Raw genomic sequence first — 27,023 nt, forward strand, 5'->3', positions numbered from 1 at the left:
GCCTGCTGATTGATTTGCATATTTAAATTATTTATTCCGCGCCAGATTATTTATTAATTGATACGGAAGGTTATCTGCACCTAGCTATTTACAGATCATCAGAAACATTATGCCATATATAAAGACATGGCTAGATACAAGAAAGCTACATACAAACATGCATTAAATTTACAATACAAAGCATGCAATGCGGAATTGTGTGTCAAATATTGCCTGAACATATAGACGTTTATAAAACGCGCCTACCTATAATGACCTTTTATAAAAGAGTATACAAATGAAGTTAATTTGAGCAGATCCGTGAAACAATTGATATGCCAGGCTGCATACGGTCAACTAATTAACCAATAAGGCAATTGTTAGTAATACTGTTTAGAATTAATTATTAACATTACATGCTGTAACGACAATTTAAACCGACATAGATTATACAAGTCATTTATATAAGGTCGGGCGATTTTGCAGAGCTGTCTCTTTAAGAAGTGTGCGCAGAGGCGTTACTGGCATCACATGATGCTTTTCTTATGATGACAATCCAGACAAAAAGGAGAAAACGTTTATTGAGTTGCAGTTGACTTATTGGGTGTTTAAAAGATAATGATTTGATTGTCAACGACCATACAAGGAGGAAATTAAGATGTGTTAGCTATTAATAATTTGCGAGCGATCATTAACATTTTCATGACATTTTGGCAACTGTTTGTGTTTTGCTGGCTTGGACAAAGTTGGCGCATGTAGAGAGACTAAGTTTCATTTTCGTCGCTTCGGTTTCTACTTCATTGCGTTGTTCCTGCTCCTCCACAAATGTCGAGCAACTCTTCGGGCGACAAGACCAGCACATCCTAAAAAAGACAACTACTCTGCCCCTTACAATTTAACCTTAAGGCCAAAGGAGACAACTTGAGACAACAACTGGTCGGGGGGAGATGGTGGACAGCAAGCCACTTCTACAGACGGACCGACCTCCCGCCTACCACAGCGTTCCGGGAACGTACGACTACAGTCCTCAGCAATACAACTATGGAGCCATCCCGGCCACGGCTGCGGCGACCCCGGGATTCCAGCAGTCTCCGCCACCCTACCACTACCATGACGGACAAGGCAAGTATGGTGGTCGAGATAACATAACCTAACAACTACCCAGTGGCGCAAAGATGTTTATCTCCCTTCTGGCATGATGACGTCGATTGCTGAAAGTTCTGAAGGATATTATGTGGTTTGGGTCTTGATCTATATATTGTATTTAATTCATCCTTAAATATATATGAATATATTTAAGCTTTTTCGACTGCTACATAGTAGGCGAATCATGAAGGTGTAAAGGCGCCAGAGTGTAAGAGTTGAAGCGATGTTATATTAAGGAAGCGCAACATGTTTAATTTCTTGTAAATTGTCATATGGAAGGCATGTAAGTTTCAGGATCACCCGGTGTCTTCTCTGGAATTTTTTAAAACACAGTGGTCAAATCCTATCAAGAAGATCCCCCTCCAGATTATGTTTAGAGGGAGATGGGTTAGAAGACGGGCCCAACAAAATGTTATTTGTTTGATTCCAAAGCATATTAAACCCAGTATTAAAAGCCAGATATGTCGTATATCATATATGATCGGTCCATATATCCATTCTAACAGACGACGCTGAAGTTGGCATCCGATTCGCAGCATCCGATTCGGCTTGAAAACCACTTAGAATCTTCAAATCGGTCCTGATTGAAAACCACTACACCCAGACTCTTCAAATTTGGACTACATTATCACAGTGAGGCTATACATTATGTAAAACATAGTTTCAGATTTGTGAAACCTTTACCCTATTTGTGAAAATGCAATACAGGCTTATTTGAATGCTTTTTAGGGCTCCAGACCGCATTGCATTTTCACAAATAGGTTAAAGGTTTCACAAATCTGAAACTATGTTTTACATAATGAATAGCCTCACTGTGATAATTTAGTCCAGATTTGAAGAGTTTAGGTGTAGTGGTTTTTAATCAGGATCAGTTCTAATGCGGTCTGGACACCTAAAAAGCATTAAAATGTGCCTTTATTGCATTTTCACAAATAGGGTAAAGGTTTCACAAATCTGAAACTATGTTTTACATAATGTGTAGCCTCACTGTGATAATTTAGTCTAGATTTGAAGAGTCTAGGTGTAGTGGTTTTCAATCAGGACCCGTTCTAATGCGGTCTGGACCCCTAAAAAGCATTAAAATGAGCCTGTATTGCATTTTCACAAATAGAAAAAAGGTTTCACAAATCTGTAACTATGTTTATTATAATGTATAGCCTCACTGTGATAATTTAGTCCAGATTTGAAGAGTCTAGGTGTAGTGGTTTTCAATCAGGACCGATTTAAAGTGGACCAGCTGCTGAATCGGATGCTGCGAATCGGATGCCAACTTCAGCGTCGTTTCAAACAGTGGGTTAGGACAGATAACTCAACCAATGGCACTATGTGCTAAATTCTCATTTCTCATTGTTGAAAAATCTATTTAGGAAATTAAGTACAAGGAATCATTGTGTATCCGCTCTGTATATTAACATACCTGGAAAAAGTGACTGGAAACATTCGTATTTCACATTTCCTTCGTGGCAATGTGTTTCGGACCGATCAAATTGATTAGGATAGAAAATCCTTGGTTGATTCATGGGATGGCTGGATTCATTAAAATAATGATCACAAATTATTTTGGGATAATTAATTAAAAAGGGCCATGTTACAGGACCAGGTTTAAAGAGTATATGATAACTTTATTATATATATATATATATATATATATATATATATATATATATATATATATATATATATATATATATATATATATATATTGAAGTATCAATAACTCTTTCACACTATCTCTACAATTTTCTGTGTCTTCAGATTTTTGTCAAAATTATCATTAAACCGGTTATTTTCTGTTATTGTTGTCTACAGGCTACCCTGCAGCACAGATGGGCCCTGCCATTGCTCAGCAACCATACAGCGGGACTTATACCATCATTCAGCCCTCTGTAGTGGTGGTGGGGGGCTGTCCGGCTTGCAGGTGGAGGCATCACTCATTCACTCACCCTCATCGGTCTACCTTCCTTCACATGACCCAATAAGCATCGTTGTTCTGCTTTTACAATATATGTCCTTACTGTGATTCATGTACAATCATATATGAGCACATATGGTTTAAAGTAATTGGAATCATTTCAAATACTACCAATTTTAAAGGTGCAGGTTCCAAGACTTGCACACTCAGAACAAATGGGGGGGCCGCATACTACCAGACAGTTGTGGAGCAAACTCCATTGTATTCCAACTCTGAACTGTGTTAAAAAAAGAAAGAATGGCTAGCTTGGCGAACATATTGATACTGTCACATAAGTGGCTAGCTTTTAGCAATAGTAGCTATTGCTAATAGCTGTTTTCTTTCCAGAAGTAAGATTTCTAGAAGTAAGATTGCGACTTTTGAACCAAACTCGGTTATTTTACTGGCCAATAGCTGTCTACAGCGGTGGAATGCAACGGCAATGTTAACTCTTGTTTTCCTCCATTTCTATCATACACTGCTTTCGACAATTGATAAAAGGTAAGAATACGCCGTCTGGGCAGAACTAGAGTCATCCTCTCATGTTGGAATGAGTATAGACTGGATGCTGCAGTGACGGTGACCCTTTGAGGAACAAAGTAGTACGAGGCTGTACCTGCCAGTGCTAGCTGGGCTAGCTTCAACTTAAAGTCGCAAAGCGTTCAATTGAACCCCTCCCCGTTAGAAGGCAGAATATATAAAATCCCTAGTCGTGTTCCGTGCAATCTACCTGGCTCTGATGGATTTGGTGGCTCTACTGAGGGGTTTCAGTACTGTTGCTAGAAATATTATTTGAAACCAAAGGAGAGGTCCAGCATTTGTAAATATCCAGGTTATTTAGAGCTTTTTTAAATTAAACAAATTGTGACTAAGAAAATATCTCTTTCACACATTGACTTCTTTTGACATAGTGTCATATCGGTTATTTCTTCTGTTGATAATCATGGTTCAATTTTGAATGTTTTTAATTAATAATCATCCAGGTTTCTCCTTTTAAATTATAAACTATAATTAAGACCCATCCTTGCAAACTTCAAACACGCATACGCATTCCTTCCATCTAGTACTTTGAGTGTAATATACAGTTACAAATTGTAAGTATTGCCTGGATAATATAGTTAGTCATCCCCATTGCAGAAATGGAGGATGGAGTGCTTGGTCACTACTGTGTCGGGCAACAAGGCAAGGGCAGCAATGACTATGTCAATTGACAGAGCACCATGACCAAGTTGGATAACTGCCAGCGAGGTCTCGATAAGCATGTGATTAGCATGCTTTTCCCTAAGCCGGATCTGTGACTAATCACTGTTAGAGACCACTTTGTTGTTGGTGCTGCAGAGTTCAGTATCACCTGTGGCTGTTTGTGTGTCTCTCTCAGTGACACACTTGGGAATTAGGCCATGAGCAAAAAACACTGTTGTTGTGATTTTCTTTTTCTAGATAATGTTTTATAATACCCCCCCGAGTTTACTTTCTTTCCTGAAGTTCTGTGAGACTAACATGATTAACTGGGGTAGGGGGAGGGAGAGAAGAGAGGAGAGAGATTATGCCAAAGGGGTTTTCCCCTTTGCAAGGTTATAATGGTTGGGCATTGCTCACAGAATACGTACACACTCTAAGGAGTAACTAACTTTTACATTGCATGATGTGTGGGTTTTTTAGCTACCGCAGCATTTCCATTTAGTATTACAGGGTTGACTTCCTGCTAGTCATTCACAGATCAAAAAATTGTGGCTTGTGACTAGATACTAGAGGACATTGGATGTGCAGGTTCAAATGTATCACATATGTGGGCAGCTAGACCTTGATCGATTAGTTAAACTGTACCAAATCATAATTTGGGTGGATTATAGCATTGGGGTGTATGTCTGTTAATGTTCTAGTGCTTTAGTGTTTTTATATTATAATATAATTTTCACATGGAAAGTTTGGCTTAGTATATTTTCAGCGAAGGATTGTTGTTTCTCTTTTGTTTGGATTTTTTTATAGATCCTTTTTTGAAAAGTTGTTCCTTGGCAAAGAAAAAAATTCTGCCAAGTGCTAAAAGGGGTTTTATAGATCACCAGAGGGCTTCACCAAAGGGGGCAGACCAATATGCCTCTGGATGCAATGGGATAGGCCTACAACCAATCATGGCACGAAACAGGTGACGCAGCACTGAGCGATGTTAACGGATGTATCTGCGATTCTAGGCCGAAACATAAATGATAACATTCATCTGATCTTTCCTCGCTATCTGTTAGTTGCCTGCCCCATATGCAGGAAGTAAAAAAAAAAAAAAGCGTCTCTGTAGGCAGCCTATGTACTGAGATTGTACACAAAAAACACTCTATACCAAAATAATAGTATTTCAACCAATCACAGACAAGGGGTGGGTATTGTGGGGTTTTGCGCCGCGTTCATGATAGTTTTTACTGGATGCATGAAACACGGAAGGGAGCTGGCTCTTGTTTTTTGTTTGGGATCTCGCTTCAAATACAAACAGAAGTGACGTCACCCAACATCACTGATACAACCTTTAAAATATACCGTCAATTTTGTTTAATGTAGTCTCGATAGCTTAATCAACCCACCGTTCTACAGCAGTGGCAGCCATCTCTGTGTTGTTGTTGTTGTTGTTTTTGTTGTTGTTGTTTAAATGCCTCTACGGTGTGCCTGCACTGTCATCATATTTATTCTGCCTCATGTTGGATAAACGTTGTGATTGTTCGGTCTCTTTCATACCCGGCAGAACAAATAATTTGTATGGGAGGTAGGCCAGACTTATCTACAGAGCAAATGAAACATGAGCTCGCAAGTTTGTCTGGTTCCCAGGCTAGGACTTTGGCCCTCATATGCCAATACGCAGATGAGCACACAAGCATGTACGTGCTATTTGAACATATAACCCCAATTAAAGGGTAGGTGAATCCCCTCTTTCGATCAAAACACTAAATTAAAAAAATGAAATATTTTAAAATGGATAAAAAATATATATATGTTTTTGGCACTATAACATTTTGGAAGCATAGTGGTTTGGCCACATGGATAGACTTAATAGCTATATTCATGCCACCAAGAAGAATTATAAGCCTAGATCTACAAAAATGACACAAGTAAAATAATTCAGAGAACATGATTAATGCTAAGCTATGCCTAAATAGGGCAATTTGATTCAAGCCAAAAAGGGGGGTTCAAGATTACTAATAATAATATATTACAATTGACCAGCTTGATGACATTGAACATTTGTTTTCCAAAAGTGTCTCCTATCACTCTTTCGATCTATCACATAGAAAGTCATATGACTTCCTCTGAATATATTAGTAGTATAAAGTGGGAAGTTGAACTTTGTCACCGTTTAAAGATGCCCATCGCCTACCGGTTACCCTTTACACCAAGTCACATTCTCTGACTGCACACACCACGGTGAACGGTCTTCTCTCACCCCCAGATCCTCTGGATCAATAGACTGACTGTGGTAGGGGTGAGTTCAGAGTTTCAGATCAGACACGTAGGCCAGATGGGATATTATGAAAATAAGAAGTTATATTAGGATCTTGAGTAAACAATGCACAATCAACGTCAGAGATTAAAAAAAACAATAAAAAGGTATCTGTCACTGAATTTATTATTAAAATTACTACTAGGGTTCATCTTTCAACGTGTTGGCATTGGACTTCAGCTAGGTAACCCATTACCAGTGCTGGGGATCATTGCATTCTGACAATGTTTTTTTCAGTTACCATAATTATAGACATAGACCTACTACTACTACTACTACTACTACTACTACTACGTGTGTGATCTCAGGGCCTGTGTCCACATAGCGTTGCTCTCTAGTAGAAAAGTGTGCTCTGAAAAACAGACGCTGGGTACGGTGTTCTTTCTCTAGGCCAGCCGCATATTACCACATATGCAACAATTTAAAATAAATTACAGTGTGATTTATATCGCATCCATGTTCTTATTCTTATGTGTTCCAGGGTGGGGGTGCTGGAGGATGACTTCACCTGCCTAGGCATCATGTGCGCCATCTTGTTCTTCCCCCTTGGCATCCTTTTCTGTTTTGCACTGCGCCAGAGAAGCTGCCCCAATTGTGGCGCCACCTTCGGGTAGAGGGACCAAACTGCACGCCATTCACATGCATTTAAACACACACCACCTGCACAAACACAGCACCAACACCCAACAGTGTTTTTCAGTTGTTAATTTTGTCATTTTTGTTTCCCATTCTTATAGTCCTTGCACACTTATGTTGCCATGATGAATTTCACAGATATAATTTGGAATTTGTTTTACCAAATAAGTAAGCCGCTAGCATATAGACAGACATTACCTTTTGTTTCTTCTACATGGAACATAGGAAAATTCATTTTCGTCCATAGAAGTAAGAAAGAAAACAAGAGTTTGCTAGGGAAGTTGTGAACAAATATGAAAAGTCTGACTTTTCAGCACTAATCTGTGCCAATGCTCAACGTAGACCCAATGGACTCAAGCTGCCGTTGATTCATGCTTGATAGTCCATATTCCTGAGCAGATTTGTGTATTTTTGCATAAATATATACACAATAAATATGTATGGCACCCATGGGTGTGTGCCAAAACTATTCCCCTTGTGGTTAAAACCTAAAATTATATCGTTTTTCATTTTTTGTGTTTTATCGTATAAATTCTTCCATGGTGTGTTGTCCTTGTATTCCTCACCTTTCCTGTGAATCTATTTTCTTGTCACTGCAACACCTTTGTTTCAGACCTTTCTTATTCACTTTCATCTTGGTTTTGTCGTGAGAATAGTATTTTCGGACATCCTAAAGAGACTTGTCTTTAAGAGCCTGCGGAACAAATCAACTTTCCAGGCTGGAACAATAGACAAGCATTATCATTATTTGTTAAACGGTTTCCCCAGAATTCGTTTGTCTGTATTTCGTCATACTGGTAAGGGGGCATCCTTGCACTGAATTTTTGTAGAGTGATATGATTTAAAGTTTGAGGTTGTCCAGCCAATACATAGCTCAGGTAGATGTAAATGAAAGAAAACCACAAACGCCACTACACCGCTTCAATCATAATACTGGCAAGACTATTTTTCTTTAGGTTGATGAACAAATTCTATGTAAACTTTTTTATGTGCATACTGCTCTTGCCCACAACACAAGGCCAAACATGCAGAGAAATTAGGCATTGAGAGCTGATGGATGGATGTTGATTGATTGATGATGCATCGTGTCAGTCTTAGTAACCTGCTCAGTGAGATTCAGACAATCAGTGAATGTCTGTGTGCAGCAGTTTTTTCCTTTTGCTTGGGGTGGCAGAAAAACAAGCAACCATGCACGTCATCATAATTGATGTTACTACTTTTTTATAAAAAACGTATATATGAATATGTATATATAAATAGAAAATAAATCAAGTGATAATTCAAGTCTTGTCTTATTTCTTATTTCTTGATGATAGAATAATGAAGTGAACACATGATCAAATTAATAAAATACATCAATTAATTTTTTGTTCCTGCTTCCGGAAAGAAAAAAGGTTGGACGCTTTGAAGAAATAAACATTTATTTTTCATAGAGCTTTTCCCCCCCAATGCATGTTTAGGGGCTGTGTAGAATGGTCTGAGATTAAATTCACCATCCTACACATTTAGGACATGAAAAACATCATTTATAATCAATCCAAATTGAAAAAACATCATTGCTTCCAGAGCAAGAGTACTATTATCGTTTAACGTAGTGGTTAAGTTTAAGGCCAATGTTCGACATTTATCAAACTGGGAAATAAGATGACAGCGGCCGTAGGGAGGAATTAATTCACTGGTTTGAATTTTCATTTCAGAGTCACGCAAACACCTGCACCATAACATGGATGCGATCTTAATCGCAAAAAGTCAATAATCATTTCATTTCTTAAAACTTAATGCTTAATCAAGGGGCACATGGTGAAATGTTGAGGTCCCATATACTACATTCATCTACTGTCCTATGGCAATGCAAAAACAACAATAACAGTTGGAACAGCTGATTTAGCGATACGGAAGCAACACCAAATGCATAAATTACAATAAACAAACACATTTAAAATATTCGCAGATCATCTCATAATCTCCATTACTTTTTTTGGTCGAAACCACCCGAAACAAAGATGGTAAGAAAAAATGTAGAATGTTTTGTGCAACTGGTCCATAAATAAAAATGTAACTCCCAGCTGTTTAGTTTGCAATGTTTTTAGCAATCAAAGCTGCATCCAAATTCTAAGGCATGACGTGTGTGTTTAATAAAAAAATATGTTTTTATTTATTTATCCAAAGCGATTTATAGTAAGTATATACAGGCAGTAGTGTCTAGTAGAGAATCCATTAGGAGGAGATGTTGAATCGGGGGTAGGCGTTTTTCTCATCTACGGTCACATCTCGGCTTTGGACATGGGGAAGAAATGAAGCCCACACCCTATTCAGCTTCCTTCCATGTCATTGCTCATCAGACAGAGCGTGGGATGACGGGAGGGGGCCCAGGGAAAGACCCTTCCTCACACTCACTCCGTAGGTGGGAGGCTACAGGGCAGGAAGTCATCGTGGTGTTGCTAGGAGACGTGGGAGGGTTAGATGGCGGGAGCTGAGCGGTCGTTGGTGACGGTAGGGCGCAGGCGCACAGTGGCGAATGGGTTCCCCCCCCTGGAGACGAAGAAACCCCATTAGCATGACTTATGTGTTTTGTGTTACAAATATATGGGTTCCTATTTCTATGAGAGAGAGAGAGAGAGACAGAGACAGAGACAGAGACAGAGAGATTTGACTTACGTGAGGAAGGGAGGGGGTGGTCTGGAAATTCCATTGGCCTGCTGGGTTGCCTATGGATATTCAACATAAACAAACAAAATATAAACAATTAGAATCCATGGCACCACTGGTCACACACGCACACAAGCACACACACATATATATACACATACGTGTTAAATAAACTTAAATACACAATGAATTTCAGGCAGTGAATTGTGAAATACTTGAATGAGGAAAGAAGACGAAGAGACGTGTGGGAGGTTGGTCACATGACAGCATGTGGAATCTGGACGCACACAGTCTGATCCCGAGTTGACAAACGATAACCCTGAAACAGGGTTAGCCATCATAAACGAAATGACACCCTATAAAAACGATCGACAAAGATCGACTCAAATAAATTAAACATATGGCAAAATATGGACATGCATGGCCGTGTGTGTGTGTGTGTGTGTGTGTGTGTGTGTGTGTGTGTGTGTGTGTGTGTGTGTGTGTGTGTGTGTGTGTGTGTGTGTGTGTGCAATTAATAATCTATAGGCTTATACCAAGATGGTTTGAACAAGACTAGGTTTATTGTACAGCTCAGAACCAAAATTGATTGGAAGTGCTTTACCTTACTGAATATTTTTTGAGCCATATATTTCCATGTCACAGGTGATGCAGTACGGACAATCACCACTAGGGAGCACTGGAGTCTCACTACTACCGGGCTCACCTAGTTCAGGACAATGAGGGCTACTGATTTTGCGTATGAATTGGGTTTTGTGAAATGTGCTGTGGCGTTGTCGTGTTGCAGGGCAGATTACTGTTATGGCTATCAATGCTGCTGGGAAAGGGGCACCTTTCACGCATCTGTTGTTGGCCCCTTCTTTCCCTCCAGATGTTTTGATCACTAATCACTCAACAGGGCTGCTCTCTGGAGACTCTCATACATACACACACTCGCACCAGAACACACACACACACACACACACACACACACACACACACACACACACACACACACACACACACACACACACACACACACACACACACACACACACACACACACCTCTTTTGCTGCGGCACTCGACAGTTCACTTATTTGACACCGTAGACTTCCATGTTTAGAGGTTTCAAATATATACTGCTGATACACTCCTTCTCCCGCTGCACAGTTTTAACTATTGAATCCCTTTCGTCAGCATGGGTGAGAGCGACAGAGAGGGACAGTAGAAGAGAGGGAGGAGAAAGGCAGAGAGAGCGAGAAAGAGAGAGTGAGAGAGATATCTACAGATCTGTCATAACCGTCTATTCTCTTCCTCCTTAAACACTATGAAATGATTATTATTATGCAACCTCTACTACACACATTTAGCTTTGCAGAGCATGTGGTGTTGACAGGCTTATAATCAGATACCAACAGCTGTCTAGCTGACTGACTGTGTGTCTATCAACTGTCAAAATTCAAGGAATATACTTTACTGTTCCTCTATATCACTTTCGTCTTCAACTGAAACAGAGATACACAGTCCCTATGTGTGTCTTATGGATAATGGTGAGTGACGTAGAGGGAACACCTACCAAGTGCTCAATACCCCACACATATGTATTTACAGCTATTACGGCATGGCCGAGAGTATTTCTCCTACACAAAGTTCACACTGAAGAACTCCTACTCCAACACAACACTTGACCGAGTGACTCCGCACAACAGCCTATATGGTTTCAATACCGCCGGTTTCCCAAAGAAAGGAACACACCTGGCTGCACATGCACAGAGACACACACAGAGACACACAGACAGACAGACAGACAGACACACACACGTATACACAAGCACACACAGATTAAATCACGCACCAAGATGTGCAGACACACACACACACAAGCACAGGTATGCACACACATTCAAAAAGACATATATACAGATGCATAGAGACTCAGAGACACACACTCAGACACAAACACACGGATACACGTACTCACACACAAAAAGCCCAACCTTAACCTGCCATTCACTTGAATGTAGGCCTACAACACACACATGTAATGCACAGGCACACCATTAGCAAGCCATTAGCACGTGCACATACTGCAGGTATAGGGATTATAGAAAGAATCTCAAGTATCTCAAGGGGGCTTTTAATCAATTTGCTGTCAGACACCTAGTCTGATGGGAGAGTATGTATGTGTGTTTGTGAATGTGAATGTGAATGTGAATGTGAATGTGAGTGCGTGCGTGCGTGCGTGCGTGCGTGCGTGCGTGCGTGCGGGCGTGCGTGCGTGCGTGCGTATATATGTTATGGTAGACAAGGAGAACAGTGGACAGAGAGAGGGACAGACTGAATAGCTGAGAGAGGATATGTTCGGATAAGTTGGCAGACACAGCAACAGAAAATAGGAGATAGATTTAACAAAGCTAAACATCATGTCAGTTGTTAGTAAAAAGCCAGTCAGGGGATATTTTCCTCTTACCAAAAAACAAGTCGGCCAAAGTGTTGAGTGTCGAAAAAACAAGGGAAGTTTCTCTGTACATTTATCCAGGCCAGGGGATCTGGTCTGGAAAATAACCACTGTCTAGTCCACTGTCCAACCAATACCATCCTGTTGCCACAGTTGTTTGTCTAAGTAATTGTTTGCCAGGGTTCTCCCCGGTGTTACTATTAAATGGTGGCGCAGGATATATTTCTTTGCATGCTCTTGAATAGCGCTAGTGCTGTGCTGCAGTTTCATTGAAACTTTTGCCTTTGATTACATCATTTTTTGGTTCACTTCAAAATCATTCAAATCACCCTCCCACCGTGTCTCCCTGCACCCCACTGCAGCAGCCCTGGACCAGTAGGAAACGCTGGTCCGGATCATTGGAACTACTACTGCCAAACTCAAAGGAACCAACAAGTAATTGGACATATCCCGCTGTGACAGGGATGTGAAGACTATTCTGTCTGTTGTGTATCAGAGCTGCTGTACATCTGATCAACAGAGGTGTTCTTTCGAATGACTGGAGCTGCAGGGTAGGACATTTCCCACTGTGAACAAACGACTGTTCTCCCTCTGTAGTTACCATGGCCAACAGTGATAGAGACATAGAGAGAGGGAGAGAGATATGGAGAGAGGGACAGAGATAAATGGAGAGGAAGACATATGGAGCGAGGTTAAGGCCCAATCCCATTTCTACCCATTACCCCTTTGCCTTACCCCTCCCCCCTTACCCTTACCCCTTCGAAACAAGGGAAGGGGGGGGAAGGGGCAAGGGGTAGAAATGGGATTGGGCCTAAGAGAGAGAGAAATAGAGCTAGAGGGAGCTCTAGATATAGAAGGATGGCCAAAGAGAGAGAGAGGTACAACGAGGTATAGCAGAAACATGAGAGATAGAGCGATAGGAATAGAATGAGGGGACGGGAGAGGGAAAGATAGACGTAGGAAAGCTGGAGAGAGAATCAGAGAGAGGAAAAGAGTGAGAGAGATATAAACAGAGGTAGAGAGAGGAAGAGATATATTGAGAGAGGGGGATCCAGACAAAGAGAGTATGCATTGCAGCAGGTTCACTCAGGGTCTGAGTTCTAGACCCATTGAGACCAGATACGGTCCGGTGCAGAGTAGGGTGCTGGTGGTGGAATGCTGGCTGGCAGTTGGACCACGTGCTGAAGCACACTGAGAGGTAAATAATAAATACAGCCGGGCCGCAGGACGCAAGGAACCATGCAGCTCCAGTTTCATGACCGTATGATCTCCACACCTCCTGTCAACCCCTCCAAACATCACTGACAACAAACACTCACATCGTCACCCATAGACACCAACACACAATCATCAAACATCACCTACAGACACCAAACACACACCACCCATAGAAACCCACACATAGTCACCCCTCATAGACACCCACACATAGTCACCACCCATAGACACCAACACACAATCATCAAACATCGCCTACAGACACCAAACTAAACCAACATCATCCATAGAAACCAAACACATGTTTTTTGTTTATGTTGCACCTTCAAAGTTGGTAATTCAAGTTCACTTTTGATCCAATACAGAGAAGTCGGGGTGATGCTCAACTTAATCCGTAAACCCAACACTTTCTTAAATGATGTTTACATCTCTATCGTAACCAGTAACCAACACAAATGCAATTAAAGCGTTAGTAATTAGAGGATTGCTCCGATAGAGACTGTGGGCCGTTTAGTTTGTTTGTTTGATTTGGCCAAAATAAGAACAAACTTAATGTCCCCTGTGAGTCTGGAACTCCAGCCAGATTAAAAAGTCTGATAACATACAAGCTCAAATCTGCGTGAACAGGTATTTCACTTTCTTTCACTTTTTTTCACATATTTGTTTTGACCGATCATGTTGTTGGAAGCGGGGATCTCTAAATGCGTAATTGCCCCACACAAACTGGATTAGCTTTAGTTTACTGTAGTACCGGGTAGACTACCCACTGTATCAATATTATTAAGATCCCCTTCTGAAAGCTTCATTCTATGCGGGAATGTGTTTTCTTATAATCTATCCATAACTAAACAGGAAACAAGGCGTGAATCCGGCCAAAGCTCTGGAGCTGATTCCTGGGCGCAATGCTTTTTGTCAGCCCACTGCCCCTAATTGTTGACATGGGTTAAATGCAGACTGAGTTCCCCACAAGGAGCTTCTTTATTTTTTTCCTTCTCAGCACAGGTTTAGTTTGATGGTCCAGCGATAGTAGTAATGGAGGAAGGGAGGATAAATGTAGTAAAATAAAATGGGCAGTTCCTAGTCATTTTAATTGACCCAGGATGGGGTTACTGAAGAGCCTGCAGAAAGACCGCAACTTTGGCTGTGGGATTTGCATGCTATTCAAATGGCGGAGCGTTTGTGGAAAAATAGGGCACAGGTGAAAGGATAGGAGTAGGCAAGCAGCAGGATTACAACATTGTTCTCCAGAGATTTGTGTTCTTTAGGCTGCTATGAGGACAAAAATAGGAAGTTAATATAGCTTGAATGTGCCGTTTGTAACTCAATTTACATCCCAAATTGTTGATGTAGTTTCATAAACAGTCAAAAATAATGCAAAATAAAGTGAGACATGCCCTTGACACTGCACGGCTAGCGCTGTACACGAACTGTGCACAAACTTTGCATGAGCAGTGCTAGCTCCTCAGGATTAGCGCAAGCCCCTGTTGCGGTTACCGCGACCTGCGAAGGCCAGACCACCCTATCGGTTTATTGCTGCAACTGGAGCGAGAGTGTGAGATTGACTAGCGAATCATTACAGGCCGAATGAACACTTAAACAGGAACCAAAGATGTCAGAGTTCAGTACCCTGCAAACTATCCATACACGTGTGTTCATTCAAACATGTGATTGATTGTAAAAACAAGTTTTATAGATGAAAAAGTACTGAAAAAGTTGATAGTTGAACAACTGCTGCTCCAGGGAAGAGACCTGACTTTGACACCAACGGTCCAAGAGACACACAAACAAAGAAGAGAGAGAGAGAATTAGAGAGAGAATTAGAGAGAGAGAGAGAATTAGAGAGAGATTTAGAGAGAGAGCGAGAGCGAGAGCGAGAGAGAAAGAGAAAGAGAGAAGAGAGAAAGAGAAAGAAAGATAATATCAATTTAAATAAATAGATAGATGCAAAACGAACCCACCAGACAACACACACCAACAACTAACCCCATCCCCCACCACACTATTTCCCAAACCCGCCCACACCACTGACCGAGCTCTGATTGGACGAGGAGATGGAGGACACGGTGGAAGGCGTGGGAGAGTAGCGCTGGCGATAGCCGTTGTTGTTGGCGGTGGCGGTCGTTGCCACCGTCGTCATGGTGACCGGCGCAGTGGCTGCGGTGGCTAGGGGGGACGGACCGGATGGCGCTGCTGCTGATGCTGATGCGGCGCCAGCTGCGGTGCGACTGCGCTGTTCTCGGTAGTCGGTGGGGGGCAGCACCATGGTCGCCTCGTCCGTCTCCGTGTCCTGGTGGTGCAGGTTGACCACACTGCGGCTGCGGAAGGGGGCGGACCCCATGCTGGGGTGGGGGGGACAGGAAGGTCAGCCAATTGGAGGTGACATAGGAGAAAGTCACAAGGATTCAAGCCACTTCTTAAAGAGCACCTATTATGCTTTTTCGACTTTTATGACCTATAAACGTTGTTATAATGATTTATAGTCATGTTTAACCATACTTAAGTGTTAAATAATGACGTACATGCATTTAGACGTATTCCCTGCTGACCGTCTTGGGTGGCTGTGCAGAGCGCTAAACACTAGGGACGCCAGTGGCCATTCACTTGTTCAAATTTCCGGGATTTATCTACGCAGAACAATACGAATTTTCCATGTATGGTAATGCTGCAACATGCTATTCCGGAAGGTAACCAATCACAACATGGTGGGGTTGGCAGGAGGGGGGCGAGGGGGCGGAGAAGGACGAAGCCGAATATTGACAGAGAAGGCTGAAAGCGCCAAGATGAGAGAAAGAGTTTCCCGAAAATTTACATCGTTTTTTTGTGCTGTGATTCGTGTCAGGTTGCTCTATATGAGTCATTAATAAGAAATTAAGACCAGAAAAGTAGTATAATAGAGGATCTTTAAGGACTCTTCGACAATTCTGAATGTGTGGGTCTGGGAGTGTGTGGCCAAGTGTTTGTTTATGTGTGTGTGTGTGTGTGTGTGTGTGTGTGTGTGTGTGTGTGTGTGTGTGTGTGTGTGTGTGTGTGTGTGTGTGTGTGTGTGTGTGTGTGTGTGTGTGTGTGTGTACTGTGTGTCCGTGTGTTCTGTGTGTGTGTGTGTGTGTGTGTGTGTGTGTGTGCTCTCTGCCTCATGTCTGCATGCGTAATGAGATACCTTTAAAAGGTTTCTAATAGTTGTTAAAGGATGTGCATGCGTGCATGCATGTGTATGTTTGGGAGTGTGTGTGTGTGTGTGTGTGTGTGCATGCATGCATGCATGCTTGTGTGTGTGTTTCTGTGTTTTTTTCTGGAATCCTCGCAGTGGCAGCGGTGTGTCACAGACAAAACAATTAGAAGCCATCAATGTATCAATTAGGGACAAGCTTTTTAAAGGTGTGTCTCTTAACTCTCGTCAGCACGCACAAACACACACAGACACACACAGTGCAGCGTCCTGCTCTTAATTAACACAGAGATGCACTTAGTAAAGATATGTGACGGAAGGCTGAGTAATACCCATATTTCTGAATGAATGAGTGGATGACTCTAAAAGGAAAGCATCTGTAGTGCTATTTCACCATTCCAGCATGAATCACTAAACATGTGAACAACCAATTGCATTTCATTAACAGACACATTATATATGCAAATAGTGCTCCGTCAAGTAAGTCCCTTAAATACATGGATACATGGCAGTTGGAAAGTGCAACACATTGCTAGGAATCAAAGGTCACAGAAGAGGAGTGCTCAATATACAGTAGAGAGGCTCCATCAGTCTGGTAGGAGAGAGAAGGAAACTACCGCCAAGCAATACAAAAGGCTGCAACGTGATACCTCTCCTATCTGTGTGTTTGTGTGCGCGTGCGTGCGTGCGTGCGTGCGTGCGTGTGTGCGTGCCTGTGAGCATGACAGGGGAGTCTCCTTACCTGTTGTTACTCACGAGGGGCTCAGAGTACACACGGCAGTAGGACGACGGGAACCAACCTCTCCTGGGAGGGGGGAGGTGGGGGTCAGGGGGAGGGAGGGAGGGAAAGGAGAGGAAGAGAAGGAGAGAGTGGGAGGCAAAGAGAAGTGAGGTGGGGAGAGACGATTGAGAGGGGAAGGATAGGAGGCGAGAGGCAGGGAGGGACAGGGGGGGGAGTTTAGAGCAATGGAGGATGATCTCGGGCATAACTTATAATTCTACACACGTGTGGTAGCCTTGGAACATATTTTCTGAATACAAATTCAGATTCCATGCCTCGCAAACAATGGCATAACCATGCCACATTGCAAAGCAGCACTATAGGATTAGGATATTTTACTTCTCTGGTAAACCACAATTTCCAATCTTTTGTATGTATTTGTGAGCTCACCCATCACACAGTAATCTCAGGGCCGCACCACTTAGTAAATCAAAGTATAGGCTTAGCGTAATTCTATGTTTTATTACATCACTGTCACACTTTATTAAACAGCCATCGTCCCCAGTCTGGGCTGTTCACACAATTCATCTGCTTTCCAAAAATATTCTACTACAATTGCACGTTTTAACGTTTGTTTTGGATAACACTGGATTCAACACGACCAGGAGGTGAGCTCTCCATCAGCACAGGAACGCCATAAACGACAACGCAACAAAAAACAGGAGACAAACCCTTAGCCTTTGAACATTTCAGATGGGGTCCAGTTGGGGTTTCACTTTTGGGAACGGCATGGCTTTTATCTTGTTGTTATTTTCCCAAACAGCTACTCACTCAAAGATATTTACTCTAAGTCTCTGACCTTGCTTTCTGAGTACATTGTCTGAGTGTGAGCTTGATAAAGAGTGGTCCCAGTAGGTTATTAAATCTCTTAACGATCTCTTCTGGCCTCGGGTAGAGTGAAGCAAAAGAAGTGATGTACTGTCAACATCAAAGGGCGGCAGAGCATGGTGTTGCGTGATTTATACTGTTCAAAACAATTTAGGTCATAATTGGGACGATTGGGACGTTGTACTGCATTTATTAAAAGTGCTGTAAGATTGTGGTCAGGTTAAAGAGCTATACTTGGAGTGTAATGCAGAAGAGCCATAGCCATCCGTCAGCAATGAATGAATGAAATGCTCTTTGAGAACACCCGTTTTGAGTTCACTGCGCCTGCCTGAGCCAATTTAGATTTAGGTAGACTCCCGGCCCATTTCTGACCAAACCTGATCGGCCGGTGCGGAATCCATCTTGCCTGTCAATTACAGGGGTGAATCCAACAATTCTCAATGGGGGAGAAAAGTAGGGAGTGAGGAAGCAGAGGGGGAGTGGCAATCATGTTTATTGCTCTCTCTCTCTTTCTACTCTGAAATCAGCAGCAAAGGCAATTAATAATATTAATTAATAATATTGAGGTTGATGTTTGCATTAAATACAATGAGCAAAGCATGGTCCTTCATAATGGGAAAAATATGTGTCTCTGAACTCATTGTTAGGTTGCTTTGGATAAAAGCTTCTGTTGAATGAGTAAAACTAATAAAAAGTAAAACCGAACAATATAAAATAGGAATATGACATATGGGATGACCGCGTTCCTAAACTTGTTTCGGACAGCTACTCTGTCCGGGTTTATATTTTTAACTACTGGTAGGTTGGATGGAATTTTTTGTGATTACTCAAATCTTGCTTTGATTGTCCTCAAATGTAAATGCCATATATACTGTAATGTCAAATGCATAGAAACGCACTGAATCAGGAATCTGGACCAGGACTGGACCAGGTCTGAGACCAGGTCTCTAGAACCAGACTGTATAAGGGACTGGACCAGGACTCTGGACCATTACGAAGACCAGGATTACGGACCAGGACTGTTTGAGGCCGGGACGGGCACTGGACCAGGACTGTAGCAAAACTGAGACCAAGAATGGACAACTACTGGACCAGGACCAGACGAGGCATTCTGGAACAAGACTGCGGAGCAAGACTCACTGCCTGGTCTTCTCCAGCTCGCCGTACATCCATCCGTCCTTCTCGTCTGGGATTAGCAGCGTGATGAGCTCCCCCTCTTGGAAGCTGAGCAACGTGGCGTTGCTGCCGGCCGTGTGGGGGAAGACGGTGCGCACGCGGGGCCTGGTCACCATGCTGTTGAGGCCCGTGGCCACCGAGAGGGACCTGGGCATGCCGGCCTCCTCGCTGGGGCCGTGTGGGTCTGGAGGAGGTGGGTGGGAAAGCGGAGTAACGTCAGCGAGATGGTGTGTGAGTGTGCGAGGAGAACAGGGTGTTGTGTGTTAAGTTGTGTGTGTTTGTGTTTGATGTATAAAGGTTGGCATGTGCGTGTGTGTGTGCGTCAGCAAAGATACATCTTATGCAAGCAGAAATGTAGATGTTTCTTTATTTTCTCTGTGGGCTTAGTGGTAAATTCACGACTTGGCCGACACACTCTGATGCCAGGGAATGTGACTGCGTGACAATACTGTGTGGCCATCCCTCTGCTGAGTCTATTCATCAGATAAAATACCAGGAACCCATTCCTCCTAAGATACACATTGTCTTTACAGACCTTTAAGCAAACATGCAAACACAGGCTGCATGTACCTTTAACCAAAAGATAAAGATTAAATCGTAAATTCACACAGTACATATGCGTAGGAATACGTGTAACAAACAACTGCGTCTTACCTGAGGGTCGGTCTGTGAAGTTTTTGCCGTTGATGGCAGGGTTGCTGGCAGAGATGTTGTTCTGGTTGAACATGTTGGCCAGAGGACTGGTCTGAGTCTTGAGCGGCGGGGCTGGGGGTGCGCTGATGGAGTCACGACCCATCGACAAGTTCTGTTCATAAGGGGGCACAGCCAAAGTGAAGTAGAGACAATGCCAATGTTGGCGACACCATGGCTGTGGGGTCGATGCTATTTCACACCAGACAGGCTAAATAACCACACCACTGTAAAAATAAATAAAATGTGTCGTGAGTGTATATTGGAGATAACGGATTTCACCATTTTAAGAATTTATGATGCTTTGCTAACATAGCCATCTAGAATGAAGCTTTTTATATTGGATTTATCGGTGACTAAGGTGATTCAAATTATAGCTTCCAAAGCTAGATTAATTAAAGCCAATGCAAATAGAGGATGAATATCATTTTTCATGTGTTAATAAAGAACTTCAATCTCTTGGTATTTTCATGATATCTCAATGGCCCTCTCCCTTTCTTTATCTTTTATGTCAATTATTATTCGCATCCATTTTATTGATTAGTGGGGAGGCATTAGGTTTCTTGCTCAAATTAGTCTACAGGTAGCCTGTAAACTTTGGGCTTTGAACCACCCAGAAACATTCAGCTGGGAGTGACACACTGCCGTAGCCACTAGGCTGTCATAACCTCCTCCGGGCTCTCACCATGCTGTGTCGCGAGGGGGAGGGCGAGGGCAGCGGCGTGATGGGGATTGGCACGCGGAGCCCCTCGATCATGGAGAGGACACTGTCAGGTATCTCGGTGGCGCTGTTGCACTGGTCCTGCCAGCTGGCAAGGTTAGCCCTCAGCATCTCCCCAGCCTGACCGCCGCGATGGCACAAACACACACAGAAAGCAAATATAAAATAAGAAATTAATGACTATTGACATTTTCACCAAGATAACCTTACCTAACCTACCACAAAGCACATTTCAAGCTAACTTTACAAATGTCGCAAGAAGTAAAAAAAAAAAAGTGTGAATAGTAGAAGATGTGAAATAATACAAAGGTTTAAAGCATTTAATTTTGTCACTCGGGGTGGATCTGTCATTTGCAGAGTTCTTCGAGGAAAGTAGTCAAATCCGGATCGCTTAACTTACTTTATTTGTTAAAGTATTTCGGTATTGTAACTATGGAGCAAAAGGAGGGGAAGCGTGTCTTACACGTGCTGAGCGACTCCCAGCTGACCAAATATATTAACCCTTTGTCTGGTAGCCGAAAGTTTCTGAGGTCCAACCTCTGTGTCTTGATTGATAGGGTCAAGTGGGCGTGGCCTATATGAAGTGGGCGTGGCCTGTGTGACGTATTAGCCTCGGCTTCTTCACCTATCTAAAGGTGCTGCCTTCTGTGGATGGAGCAGCCTTCAAAAAGGTCTTGCTCCCCTTGTGGCTATGTATAGTATTTACGGCTTATATGTTTGGTCCTGCTTCCTAGTGGTTAAGTGAGGATAATACAGCTTGTGTGTTTGAATCTGCTTCCTACAGGCTATGTGGAGGCAGCTTATGTTCTTAAAATACGTAACACATTCAATTAATGTTTTCCTAAAATGGCTGTCTTGTTTTTTCATGGATGAGGCCCGAGGAATATTTAAGGCTCCTCATCGATCCACATGTAGGCTTACCTTGTTGCTATTAGCCATAATTTAGAGCGTTAAGGGTATAGCCGGGAACATGCCAACAGCGGAAACAGCATATCATTCATGTGAGTTAAATGTTTACTACATCAGTTCTTATTAGGAAAAGGTGTTTCCATCTCCCATTTAGATCTTCAACTACTATAAAAAAAAAAACACCTCAAGCGAGTGTGAAAATGTTTGTTGTGAAATTGAGGATATTTTCTCAAATTATGCCGTTTCCATCCAACTTTTCTAATGTGATAGTTCAAAAGTGCATAAAAATACCTTGAGGGATACATGGCTTATGTTTAACACACGTGGGCCAATGGTCAATTCAATATAACTATTTACCTTCTCGAACCATTTCGTAAGGGTTTTTTCGTGGCTTTTCTGGGCTCACCTTATCGTGAAAGGCCGAGATCTGGTCCGAGAAGGTACAATGTTTGTCCACCAGGAAGCAGTAGCGTCTCTTCTCCTCCAGGAGGGCTTCCATACAGCCGTCTGCCATGAAGTTCTGCATGTCCAGCTGGCGGCTGCCCAGCGTCTCCAGGCACTGTAGGGGGGGGGGGGGGGGGGGGCAGACATCACGTCAGTAACATTTATTTAGTAGACATTTAGAATGATACAGACACAAGTCATAAGGAGCGGGAAGGGGCGGCTTTGTCAAAGAGGCCTGCAGGAAGGCTACAGACATTGGATATCGAAACAAGCACTTTTGGGATGGAATTCAAACAGACCACAGCCACTACACCACTGTCGGTGCTGCTCAGTGGTGACTTCATAGAACTATTGTTGGCAACAACTCCAAAGCTCTAGTGCTATGGAACTCTTTTCCCAGAGGTGTCACAATAGGCTACACACATCTGTATCTGTATCAGGTGTGTGTCATTGCTAGTGTTGGGTGAATTTTCAAAGAACCGTATATCACGGTTGTAAAGAATTATGATGGTGGCCAAAACATTACTTGCTCAAATTATGTCTCAAGTTTTAAGCGCTTGTTTCATTTTTCAGTTATTTAAATTTCAATAACGGGAACTTATCTTGGGCCGCTTTTACTTTTTGCTGCTGTCATTTGAGGCTTTAGTATTTGATTTGACGTCAGGCAATTGTGGGGATGTGCTTGAGCATGAGGCATAAGCCTATGATAGTGATTGGGGCTAAAATAGCATCTGGCAATATCACCGTGAGTGAGCTCATTAAAAAAATAAATATAATGTAGATTAGGGTTGGAAAACTTGTTTTATTCTATGACAAATGCAATATGCTGGCTGCATGTTGTGTGTGTGAGAGAATAAAGGTAGAATAAATGAATGACCTTTGGTAAACATTGAATTAAATTAGCTCTACCTTCACAGCTTCAGGGTCAATACGTGCGCAAAGCCTAGGCTATATCAATATTGCTGAAAGCAAGGTTTAAAGCGGTGGAGAATTTCGTTTTTTTTTACTCCATGAATAGATACAAATGATGTCTTTAACTATGTCCTATACATGCAGAATATGGAGAAATAAACATGAAATACAGTGCCGTTCTTGTTCTCAAGCTGGCTGGCTATGTTGCTCCGTCTCACGGTGAAAGTACTTGCCAAAATGAACCAGTTTGAGCCAACTGATATACTGCTGATTTAATAATTCCTTTTGGTTTATAGGCCTAGTCTAGCCTACTACCACATAGTTAGGAATGCTTATGAATGTCATAATTCATTGCTTGTCCATTTCTCAGACAAACCTAGTAGCCTTATACTGCATTTGTTATTTGGGTAATTACTTAGAAAACGAGAATGGGGGAAAGAAAATGGAGCACTGTCAGGTAAATGCATTGGTACCTCACTTGTGGCACTTATACACTGATCATACTTAAATGGAGTATTATCAGTATGACCCTATAACTATAGAGTAATAGATTAAGAGCAGTCTGGTATGGGCTTATATATTGCACACACACACACACACACACACACACACACACACACACACACACACACACACACACACACACACACACACACACACACACACACACACACACACACACACACACACACACACACACCAGGGTTAAGAACACACAATCACACAGGGATGCACAAAGGGAGTGCCCATTTAATTTAACTGGTTGTGATTTGTGTTGCCTTGCAAAACACATAAAGCACCTTGCCCTATCTCCCTCTCCATGTATTTTTCCAACCAGGCTCCTTTGAACCATGTGAGATTTACAAGGCTGTATGTGTGTGTGGAAGTGGATGTGTGTGTGTGTGTAGATAGGGGGAGCTGTTTTGTCCTAATCTCTCCCGTACAGACGACACGACAGCTTGCCACACTAGCGGACTGTCTTTAGATCGTTTGTTGAAAAGACACACACTACTTCTAGTATTAGTAGTAGTATGTAGAAGGTGTGTGTGTGTGTGTGGGGGGGGGGGGGTTCTACACAATGGTCATGTAACATGAAATAAGGTAAATGCTCGAAGGCGACTTCTATTGAGTGTGTATGGTTGATGGCTGGTTTAGGCAGACTCACCTGGCCCGAGTCAGACTGAGTAAACTCTGGGGCTGGGTGAGGCTGCACACCTGTGGGGCATTTCACAGTTATGCGCACACAGGTTAAACCAGCCATCCCCCACACAGTGGGGGATGGCTGTGAGTTGGCGGTCTCAGCACGCTCAGATCTCAGACATAGTAACATGAAAACATCTGTTTTGTGTATCTGTTTACTCCAAAAAAAAAAGACATAAATAGACATCACCACCCTGTGTCATGGTTTTCAGAGGAGCCCGACAAGTGTAGCATGGACACTGCTACAACTGTGTGTGTGTGTGTGTGTGTGTGTGTGTGTGTGTGTGTGTGTGTGTGTGCGTGTGCGTGTGCGTGTGCGTGTGTGTGTGTGTGTGCATATCACATTTTATCCTGAGCATCTGAAGTGTTTAATCTTAGTTATTTTTCAAGTCTTCTTAATTTATCCTATTTTATGTTTTAGTAGGTTGGTTAGACGGTTAGCATTTCTTACAGCTTGACAGTTATTTAGTTGTCTGTCCAATTCAGCCAGCATCGGGGGATTTACACATGTTGCCCCACCGTCACCTTCACCGGCAGTGCTCATACTGGCACTTCCTGACGTCCACGCCACGCCCAGAGCACCATTGTTGTTATGAACTGGTTGTGTCACAACGTGTTCTGTAGTCAACTCATTCTAAAATAAGCCCCCCTCTGGTCCTGCACTCGCTACCCTTTTCATGCAAACCCTTTTCATGAAGAAGGTAATGTTACTCCTGCCACCATGTCTACTTCTATGACTACTACAGCATTGGCATGTGTACACGTCAAACACCAATGGCGCTGTCAACCAGGTGAGACAGCACTTTTTTTTTTTTATTAAAGGGAGAGGCAAACCAGATCGAACGTAATCTTCGACCGTGCCTGTCCAGTCACGGAGATGAGATGAAGTCATAGATAGTCTTTCGCAATAGCTTATCCGAAACACAATATATGTCAATAATGGTCAACCCCATTTTGAGTCATTTACTAAATAGAAATGGTTAATCTCTTAGATATGTGTGAAATTAAAGCTGGGTAGGAAACCTGTTTAAGGCAGCTAAGACCTTCACCCTTTTCTGCAGATACCTCTGATCATCTGTGTGACATTGAAGACAGTTCTGTCATCTTTTCTTTTTCATAATATATTAAATTCCACCGTCAAACTGCGCCCCTCTCTGACTTTTTGTTCCCCTACTGTGACAGGCAATCAGCAGACTTTAAAGTGTATTTCCCTTTTGGGTAAAGTGTCAGTCACTGGCAATCCTTTGCCCTGTCTGCGTATCCCTGACACCCCACACCCCTGAGCAATTGGTGTCTAGCGTTGCACAGCCTGTGATGTTGAATCTGACTAATGAGAAACGAGAACCCATCAATGTCCTTCTGTCTTCACTAATAGGCTTTATTCACCAAGTGGCCCCCTAGTTGACCTGCATTCAGTTCCCCCACCCATCTACGATTAGAACCATGATGGCTGCTAGTTGAATAAAACCCAGGGAAGGATCCAAGGAGTCACGAGTGGAGAAGGAAAATATTATATAAAAGGCCCTCAACACTTTCCATCAGATCTGAACAGAACAGTGTGTTGAAATTAAATATAACTGTCATACTCTTCCACTCTCTCTCTTTCTTTGAGCACCTCCATTCACCTGGCCACTATCCAAGTGCAAATATGAGGGAGATAGAGAGTTTGAGTGACAGTAAGAGTGAGAGTGAGAGAGAGTGAGTGAGTGAGTGAGTGAGAAAACTATGTGGGTTTATTCCAAAGTGGTGTTCCCCTTTGCAAGGTAGGTTGGACATTGTTGACAGCACGCACGCACACACACACACACACACACACACACACACACACACACACACACACACACACACACACACACACACACACACACACACACACACAGTATAAACTAAAGAAGACATTTGCTGTAGAAATGTGTGTAGTTTACCGCCGTTTACACCACCTTCTGCTGCTACCCCACAGATGTTTCGAGTCAATGTAACATTGATCCATCTATAGGCAGAGAGCCCTTGTGACAGAACACATGATTCTATGAGGGGCCTGTGGGACATTATTCAGAATAAGCATGCGCATACACATATGAAACCACTCAAATAGTCTATAAGAGCTTTTCAGTTGATTGAGTGAAGGTGTATCAGTTGTCTATGTAAAAGCTTTTACTTTTGTATGTGTGAGGTTTTCAGATTAGTATGTGAATGGTTTCATATGTGTGTGAGAGGACATTTTTCTGCTGTGTATTATGAGAACATTTTACCAGTATGTGTGAAAGAATTTCAGTAGTCCATGTAAAAGGTTTCATTAGGTTTTATGCAAGCTTTTCAGTTGTGTATGTGAGCGTATCATTTTTCAGTTGTTTGGTGAGAGTGTTTCAGTTGTGTATGTAAAAGCTTTTCACTTGCATGTGTGCGAGGTTTTCAGTATAGTATGATTGTGAATGAGTTTGGTTTTATATGTGTATGTGCATGCTTATTCTGAATAATGTCCCATACGGCCCCTCATATGATTCTGAACAACAAACACACACACGCACACACACGCACACACACGCACACACACACACTGCTTAAAGGCAGCATGACTTGATCAGCGGTAGCCCATTTACAGTATACAGTATTAAAGGTTGGGTGTGGAGTTAGCAGGTGGGTGTGGGTTATGGTGGGCGTCGACTAGGACAGATGTTAAAAGGCAAGGTGGGA

At 42.4% G+C, this 27,023-nt stretch overlaps 2 protein-coding genes across 5 annotated transcripts in view; one reads left to right on the forward strand and one right to left on the reverse strand.

The window, feature by feature from the left end:
* Positions 1-504: 504 nt before the first annotated feature.
* On the forward strand, positions 505-8,480 carry bri3 (brain protein I3). The gene is made up of 3 exons (XM_030376982.1): positions 505-1,101; positions 2,935-3,043; positions 7,042-8,480. Exons 1-3 carry the CDS (start codon positions 927-929, stop codon positions 7,172-7,174), a joined length of 417 nt encoding a protein of 138 aa, XP_030232842.1. The 5' UTR covers positions 505-926; the 3' UTR covers positions 7,175-8,480.
* A 116-nt stretch (positions 8,481-8,596) lies between these two features.
* Positions 8,597-27,023, reverse strand: part of baiap2l1b (BAR/IMD domain containing adaptor protein 2 like 1b) — a 31,601-nt gene continuing 13,174 nt past the window's right edge. For 3 of the 4 annotated variants that reach the window (XM_030376942.1, XM_030376953.1, XM_030376973.1), the window contains 8 exons: positions 22,180-22,332; positions 20,829-20,984; positions 20,108-20,258; positions 19,418-19,637; positions 17,411-17,473; positions 15,532-15,841; positions 9,855-9,904; positions 8,597-9,728 (listed from right to left, as the gene is read on the reverse strand). In XM_030376942.1, coding sequence (XP_030232802.1) covers positions 9,656-9,728; positions 9,855-9,904; positions 15,532-15,841; positions 17,411-17,473; positions 19,418-19,637; positions 20,108-20,258; positions 20,829-20,984; positions 22,180-22,332 — 1,176 coding nt within the window. In that variant the 3' untranslated portion in view covers positions 8,597-9,655. The remainder of the gene's footprint in view (positions 9,729-9,854; positions 9,905-15,531; positions 15,842-17,410; positions 17,474-19,417; positions 19,638-20,107; positions 20,259-20,828; positions 20,985-22,179; positions 22,333-27,023) is intronic. The other variant, XM_030376962.1, reaches the window with a different exon arrangement.

This window comes from Gadus morhua, chromosome 2, assembly GCF_902167405.1.
Source record: "Gadus morhua chromosome 2, gadMor3.0, whole genome shotgun sequence".
Classification (NCBI taxonomy): domain Eukaryota; kingdom Metazoa; phylum Chordata; class Actinopteri; order Gadiformes; family Gadidae; genus Gadus; species Gadus morhua.

Coding starts and splice junctions, on each gene's coding strand:
- bri3 (XM_030376982.1), top strand. CDS start 927: ATGGTGGACAGCAAGCCACTTCTACAGACGGACCGACCTCCCGCCTAC. Junction 1,102..2,934: donor CCACTACCATGACGGACAAG/GCAAGTATGGTG, acceptor TGTTGTCTACAG/GCTACCCTGCAGCACAGATG. Junction 3,044..7,041: donor GGGGGCTGTCCGGCTTGCAG/GTGGAGGCATCA, acceptor TATGTGTTCCAG/GGTGGGGGTGCTGGAGGATG.